Genomic DNA, 8,282 nt, shown 5'->3' with positions numbered 1-8,282 from the left:
CGCCATGCGCCACCCAGCAAGGGGGCCTTGGCTCGGCCTTCTGCCTCCTCCTCACGCCTCTCCCTGAGGCCCCCACGGTGTCTCTGAGACTGGCTGGCAAGTCCCTGAGGTTCCGGGCAGAGCTGGTCACTGCCCTCCTGGAGTCTGAGCGCTTAGACTTTGTCATTAGGACAGAGCCAGGTGTGCTGCCCAGGACAGCCCCTGCCGCGTAGCAGGAGGTGTGCAGGGCACATGAGGAGGCTTCCCACCTGGCGCCAGACCCAGGAAGGCATTCGGCTCCAGATCGGGAGCCTCCACGGCTGCCGAGCCCTGACCCATCTCAGGGTTGTGAGCTGGAGGGTTCTCAGAGCAGTGGCAGCTTCAAGGAGAGAAAGGGGGGGAAAGAATTGTCAGATTGGGCAGGAAGGGCCAGGATTCACTCTTCCCATCCATGTGGGAGACACGGCAGGGCTGTAAGAGGGGCACAGGGAGGAGCAGCGAGCGGGAAGAGGCTGTTTGGTGATCAGGCTCTGCGTGGAGCCGCTGGGACAGCCAGTCCCTTAGACAGCCTTGAGCCAGGGTAGTTTTCACATGGGTCCTGCCCTTTTCAGCAGGGAGTGCCTCGAGGTCAGGAACTGTCGTGTCTATCCCATCATCACCTCCCACCTCCCCGACCTGGTTCACAGTGGATGTCCAGAAAGTATTGATTGAAACGAATTGAAAGTGGCCTTGACACACCACAGGAAATGTTTACATTAAACAAACACTTCAGAAAAGACTCTGGCTTGATGCTTGAGTAGGTTCCCATGGATGGGTGGTCACATGCTATTAATACCACACTCTGGGATTAAAGGAAGGGGAGGAAGGTTATCAGCTCCCATAACTGGGTGGACAGTGTTATCAGTTGCTGAAGGAACTCTGGAGCAGAAGCTGGTTGGCCCTAGGTAGTGGTGGTGGTGGTGGTGGTTGGTGGAAGTAATGAGGTTAAGTGTTCATTTGAGTTCCAACCCCTGGAATTTACAACTGGAAACCAGTATCCTGAGAGTGGATGGTCATCACCCAAAGATCATCCAGCAAGTCACTGGCAGAGCTGAGCTAGGGTCCAGGCAGCCTTTTCCTGACCAGGAAACTCTGCCTCACCGCTGTCTTCCTAGAGCTGCCGAAGGGACGAGATTAAGATGCTTTAAGCCTGCAGGTGTCTGCTCCAGGGAGGCCAGGCAGCCCAAGTGTAAAATACCTCTTTCCTGGGTTGGTTTCAGAAGTTGTGAGAAAGTTGGTAGAGTGACAGTCCAGATGCCCTTTGGGTTCCCGAAAATGAAGATATGTTTAGCTGCATCTTCTGAACCAAAAGTGGGGCAGGCCGTGGATGGAGTGCAGATGTCATGGGGCCTTCTGAAGTGAGAAGAACCTGAGCACCGATCTTTTCTTCGTGTTTTTCACAAGTGCCCTGTGCAGCAGGGCCTCCCAGAAGGCTGTGCCCACGGCTGGGGAGTCGAGTAACCCGGGCCTATGGGACCTCGTGGGAAAGGGCTACTACCTCCCCGAAGGCCCCAAGCTTGTGAAGATGCGCAGGCTGGCCCTGTCCGCTCCCCACCTCCCAGTTTGTCCAGAAAGAGTTGCTTGGGCTGCTTGTTATTTACGTGGGTCCTTCCTGAGATCTGACGAGTCAGACTCCCTAGGGCAGAGGCCTGAGATTCCATGTTTTTACTGATTGCCTCACTTGATTTTGATGGTCAGTGTGGATAAAATGGTCACACCAACCCCTTACTTAGCTCTGGGGCATAGGACCTACTCACTGGAGGGCACCATGGGAGTTTGGGGCTGGAGCAACAGGCAGTCGTGGGAGGGACTGGTCTGTGAGGCCTCTGTTCCTCCAGAGACCATGTGCATGGCCAGGGAGAGACCAGGGCTTTTTGGTTTTGTTTTTGTTGCGCATGGTCTTTGATGCTGCGTGAGAGCTTTCTCTAGTTGTGGCGAGCAGGGGCTTCTCACTGCAGTGGTTTCTCTTGTTCCAGAGCACAGGCTCAGTAGTTATGTGCGTGGGCTTAGTTGCTCCACTGCATGTGGAATCTTCCTGGACCAGGGATCAAACCCATGTCTCCTGCATTGGCAGGTGGATCCATATCCAGTGTGCCACAAGGGAAGTCCATGACCAGGGCTTTTGATCCCTAAAGATCCCCTTCTGCCCAGGAGGTCTGCCATCTGAGCTCTGTGGGAAGGAGTAGAGATAAAGGACAAGGCCAGATTGGGGCTTCAGTTTGAAGATTCTGGTCTCTCAATGCCATTAGAGGAAAGAGGGAAGGGCATTTCTGGCAGAGAGGAAAGTGTGGGCACAGACACAGTTTATAGGGGCGGGAAGGGAAGGGGAGCTAAGAGGCTTAACCCTACATGGTCCAAGATCATGGCCTTAGAGCCATTGGAGGGTTTTAGCAGGAAAATGACAGGATCAGAGCTGTGTCTTGGAAGAAAATGGACTATTGGGAGCAGGTCCTGTGAGGATGGAACTGGATCATTGTCAGAGGGAGGGAAGGGGTGAGGAGTCCCAGGGATCCAGGAAAGGTGAGAGGAAGAAGAGACGGCAGGTTCACACCTGCTGACAGGCCAGAGGAGCGAGAGTCATGGCTTCCTTTCCTTGGGCTGCCGCATCTCGGGAGAGTGAGTGATCCATGAAGATGAGAGGTGCTCAGACAAAGTCACATGCTACTGACAAGCCAGCAGAGGCCCACACTGGCCCTCGGGTGGTCCTCACCAGCATGTTTCAGGTGAACTCGCTCTGAGCTTGAGATCAGGGTCTGGCCTCTGTTGTGTTGTGTGTAGTTTCCTTCCTGTGGATGGTTTGCTCCACAGGTAAAGTTGGTTAGGCTAGAGTAATGGTTCCCAAAGCATGTTCACTGATAAAATGGTTCTGTGCCTAAGTAAGTTTAGGAAGTGGTGGGTTAGATAAAGTGAATGGGGTTTCTTTCTCTTTTTAAAAATATTTATTTGTTTATTTGGCTGCTCTAGGTCTTAGTTCTAGCACCCAGAGTCTTTGATCTTCATTGCAGCACATGGGATCTTTAGTCGCATCCTGGGAACCCTTAGTTGTGGCATGTGGGAGCTAGTTTCCAGACCAGGGATCGAACCGGGTCCCCCTGCATTGGAAGCATGGAGTCTTAGCCACTGGACCACCAGGGAAGTCCCTGAATGGGGTTTCTTGACTGCACAGCTCCTCAGAGCTTTTGGTGTGCCTTATGACCTTCCAGAAGCAAGATTTAGTTTGTGGGGTTCCCAGACTTCTTTGACCAGGGGAACCTGTTTTTCCATTGAGCATCTTACTGGGACTAGTGCTTCCTGGAATCCACTTTGAGAAAGTCTGGCCTACCGGGAATACTGGGGACCTGGTTTGAAATGTTGACTCTGTCCACCATCCCCTGTCTGTCCCTGGGCCTCTTTCTCCTGCCCTCCCCTTGTGTACTGTGGCAGAGGCAGTCCTCACACTTGGAGTCTTCTCTCGGCTCCACCTGTTTCTATTTAGGAGGCGGGGACGTTCATTCCTGTATCTGGATCTTGACTTTGACCTTTTCCTCTGCTCCTAACCTGCCACTACCTCAGAATCCACCATCTGGATCTCATCAGTTTTTCCTCTAAGCCCCAAGCTGTACTTAGTTGCTCAGTCGCGTCTGACTCTTGGCGACCCCATGGACTGTAGCCTGCCAGGCTCTTCTGTCCTTGGGGATTCTCTAGGCAAGAATACTGGAGTGAGTTGCCATGCCCTCCTCCAGGGGATCTTCCCAATCCAGGGATCAAACCCAGGTCTCCCTCATTGCAGTAGGATTCTTTGCCATCTGAGGCACCAGGGAACTTAATTCTCTCATTTGGAGCCATGTTCTTCCAGGACAGAATCTTTGTGGAGTCTCCCCCAACTTCTTCTCCCTTCTTCATCCGCTACTTATTCTAAGCATTCTTCTTTGGTGTTCTTTCTGGCTGTTCCTTCTGTTTCCCCAGTTCCTCCAGCCCCTCCCCATCAAATTTGTTTCATTCATGCATCACATCCCTTCCCCAGACATGGGTAACCCATGCCACTCGCTGCTGCCTTCTGACTTCAGGCCGATTTCCTCAACACTGAGCTCCTCAACACATATGCACGCTTCCCTTCCAACTAGGTTAGGTTCAGAGAGATGATGTAAGTTGTTTGTCCAAGGCCACACAGCTGGGAGGTAGCAGAGTTAAGTTTCAACGTCCGGATTTCTGAGAAAGTGCTTTCTCAACCATGCTCTCTGATCCTTATAACAGCTTGTCCGGAAATCTGAGCAAGAATTACTCTATTTCCATTTTTTCAGTTGAGCAACGTAAGAGTCTGAGTGGGTCCTGGGGATAGGAGAGTGCTTCAAAGGGTGACCAGCTGTCTGGGTTTGCTGGGGACTGAAAGGTTTTCCGAGATGGTTGGTCACACTGGTGCTGGACATGGTACCTAGTGCTCGGCCTGAGAGCCTTTTCCATGGCCACACTACTTCCCCAGGGATGGCTTCCTGAGGCAGTCCTGGAGCCTGATGTCTTCTCCTTTCCCCCACCTCTCTAGTCGGCCCCATGCTGATTGAGTTTAACATACCTGTGGACCTGAAGCTTGTGGAGCAGCAGAACCCGAAGGTGAAGTTGGGTGGTCGCTACACCCCCACGGACTGCATCTCTCCTCACAAGGTGGCCATCATCATTCCATTCCGCAACCGGCAGGAACACCTCAAGTACTGGCTGTATTACTTGCACCCAATCCTACAGCGTCAGCAGTTAGACTATGGCATCTATGTTATCAACCAGGTGAGGTCTGGGGGGGTGGAGGGAGGGAGGGAAGGCATGCATGTCATGTGTGTGCATGTGCACACTTATGTACTTAAATATGTGAGTGATGAGGGGTGAAGGAATAGAAGTAATCTTTTAGACATCTGGCATTTTGAAATTCTACCATTACCACCCTCAGGTGCAAATGAGCTAAATGCTGTATAGTTACCCCTACCCCCACCCAAGAATTTAACTTTGGTATTTCAAGTTTAGCCTGAATACTTAAATTCCCATCTTTAGACTATAATCTCCCAGGTGGAATAACACATCTAACTTATCTGTCTACTAAATTCCATTGAAATTCCTTTGAAGAGACAGAGTATATACATTTCCATTTCTAAAAAGCCCAGTGTCCATTTCACTTCAAGATAAACTATGGATCTTTTTGTAGTAAGTTAGTTTGAATAGAAAGATTGTTAGCAGCTGACAGCTTCCATCAAAACTGAGGGACTCTGTGAGTGTTCCTTGGACCAGAAGAAAAGCTAGAAACAACAATGTGTCCATCAAGCATTTCTGAGCACTGCCAGGACAAAGCAGAGAGATACTAAAGAAACGACGAAGTTTCCTGGTTCTACCTGTCCTGAAGCTTCCATCCTCATTTATGGCAAGTGGGACCCTTCCAAGGAACAATTTGCTAATAATCTCAAGAACTGAATCTCAAAGTGGGAGAACAGGTGGTAGGCAAAACCCCTCAGGGCTGTTGGAGGGCCTTGGCCAAGTGAGGCACAGACCAAGGCCCCAAGAAAATCTGCTTGTAAGATAGCCAGGCAGTTGGGCTTTATCATGGAAGAATATTTGTATTATGTAAGAGAGAATAGGTATATGCCCTGCAAAATCCAAGCCACTTCAGTCCAACGAGTATTTGTTTAAAAAAAGCCCTGTCATCAAGGAACACTTGTCTGATGTCAGTGTGCACATGTCGATCATGGTAGGATTCAGGAGCCCGTTATTAAAGCAGTGGCTCTGAGCGCCTGGAAGAGGAAGCCACGGTTACCAGGCCATCAGGGATTACTAAGCACAAGCCACGCCAGCTGCCTCTCCTTTCCCTCATTGATAATTGTTATACCAGTAGATGAGTGATAACACGGTAGACACCGTGGCAGATTGTTTCATCAGGGTGTCTGATAGCCTCCTACAAATCTGACTAAACAGAAGTTAGACAGCTGTGGTCTGGGTGGCATATAAACTGTATAGATTAAAATGCATAACTTGGGTAAAGAGTGTTAAAGAGAGTGAGTGATGATGCCAAGTGTTTGAATTTAGGTGACTGATCGAGGAAGACTTGGGGGCAGGAGTGGAGAATGCTAATGTATAGAAAGGTTGTATTTTAGGTAAATGTGAGATTGCCTCGTTCAATTATGAAGTCAAACATATATTGGACTGGTAAAATTTAGCTGCTGTCCTAAGTTCCTATGGCAGGATTTATATAGATATTACCCAAGTTTCAAACAACAGATTTCCACATGTCTTACACCAGCTATTTCCTCCTGCCTGCCCCAGTCCAGGCTGGCAGAACAATAAACAGGCAAGCCAGCTTGGACCAGCGGTACTGCTGTGCCAGCTCACCCCGGTCACTGCCCAAGACGGGACTTCTCCCCAAGTGTGCTCTCCGAAATGGAGACCTGAGGTCACGTGCATTTGAGGGATGCTGGGGACAACGTGAAGCAGGTTTTGTTCCTGCAGAGCCTTCAGTGTCCTGGTGTACATGACAGCCTCCAGAGGGAACTTGGCACGTTTCCTGAGCTCATCTGACTGGAGGAACCGCCTTCCAAGAACCATCTCAAGTGACAACTATTCTGTGAATTGAAGGCTGGGGGAAAGCAGGCCTCCTCTTCTCCCACCTCCTCACTTTCCCTAGGATGCTGAGAAACACCCCCAACTCCTGTCTTCTCCCACATGTATCTCAGCATCGGAAGGATTTTATTTTTCATTTTTCAAACCTTTACATCTCTTTTTTTTTTTTCCTCTAGTCTGGTCAGTATAATCATCTCCCCCTCAACACCCCACCACCACCCCTACCCTCTGCTCTAGTCCGGGTCTTGTGGTTTCTTCATCTTTTTCTGCTCTCCCAAGGGTTAACTTTCCGCCTTGAGAAAATCATTTCCTTTATCTCCCTCTCCCCCAGCTAATCTTATTTCTTCTGCTCCAGCTCCACCCTGATTATTTCTTTGGGAAAATATGATCTGACTTCCAGGTAACCAAGTCAAAAAGAAACCTGAAATTGCCCCTACCTTTCCAGCAAAGAACATCTTGTAGGGTATCTATAAGAAACCCATAATAAAGCAATGATAGGAAAACCCAAGCCTTGAAAGAGGTGGGAGGGGAAACATTTGGAGCGTGCCCTCTCTACAACTTAGAACTCCCGTGTTCCCTGTGTTACAATTAGATGCTCCGGTTCAGAGCATCTGGCTTGGGTTTTGTGTACCGTTTGTTGAGCAGCTAGGCCTCTTAGCCTCTTCCTGTCTCAGACACCCTGCTGTCATCTTGACATTCATTCACTGCCCCGCCCCAACACACACACCCGATTTAAGAAGAGAAAGTGCCTAAAATAGGAGGGGCCCCTGAGACATCTAGCCCTCAGGTTCTCGGGCAGGTTTTTAAGAACAAAACCTCCCCCTGCCACGTTGAAATGCTGCCTAGCCCTGCATCCACAGTGGGTCACATTGGGTCACAGCATGTTCTGCCTGAAGTGGGGGCTGTGTTCCCACCTCTATCCCGGACTTCCCCTTCATTCTTTGCCGGGATTCACCTGTACCCCTGAGGTACAGAACAGAGTTCTGTTCTCATCTGTTTTGCCGATGAGGAAACTGAGGCTCAGGGATCGGGGGAAGGGACTGGTAGGAAGGCACGTAAGCCACAGTAGGGCTGCAGCTCCGAGCCCAGCCCCGTGCCCTAGTGCCCTCTCAGCACATTAGCACCAGTTCCCTTCTCAAGGGCACTTAGTCCCTCCTCCTCAGAGCTGCGCGTCCAGGACTGGCAGTGAGCTCCAGGCTCAGACTGCCTGGGTGCTGGCTCTGCCCCTTCCCAGCTCAGTGACCTTGGACTCAAGTCCTTCACACCTCGGTTTCCTCATTCATGGGAGGGGAAGCCTTCAGTCCTTTGCACGCACGGGACGGGGCTGTGACGCACACACCTGGCACACGGGAACCCTCTGTAAACATTAGCTGCTTTGAGTTCCTTCTCCCCCCGCCCCCCACCGTCCCCCATCTTCCTGCCTGTTTTCTCTGCCCAGGACTATGGTGATAAACTCTGTACTATCCTCCCTGCCTCCTGTTTCACCCCCTGTCAGTACCAGTATCGAGACCCTCCCTCCCATTCTTGGGTTCTCTGTTTGAGCAGAAGGTCATGGACTTAGGGACCATGGCCCACCTGCCAGCTTCTTCAGAGAAGGGTTGTGTCTCTGGCTCCACCCACAGGGGTGAGCTTGCATGGGCTTCTATGGCTCCTGCTATGGATCCTCAGCTGTTGACCACTTTCTTTTGGTTCAG

The 8,282-nt window shown here is 50.7% G+C and overlaps 1 protein-coding gene across 1 annotated transcript in view; it reads left to right on the top strand.

The window, feature by feature from the left end:
• The window catches only part of B4GALT1 (beta-1,4-galactosyltransferase 1), a 56,058-nt gene that overhangs the window by 25,380 nt on the left and 22,396 nt on the right, over nt 1–8,282 (top strand). The window contains exon 2 of the mRNA XM_061425919.1: nt 4,538–4,773. Coding sequence (XP_061281903.1) covers nt 4,538–4,773 — 236 coding nt within the window. The remainder of the gene's footprint in view (nt 1–4,537; nt 4,774–8,282) is intronic.

Source organism: Bos javanicus, chromosome 8 (assembly GCF_032452875.1).
Source record: "Bos javanicus breed banteng chromosome 8, ARS-OSU_banteng_1.0, whole genome shotgun sequence".
In the NCBI taxonomy this organism is placed as follows: domain Eukaryota; kingdom Metazoa; phylum Chordata; class Mammalia; order Artiodactyla; family Bovidae; genus Bos; species Bos javanicus.
The sequence above is the reverse complement of the archived record's forward strand: the minus strand, read 5'-3'. Positions and strand labels throughout refer to the sequence as shown.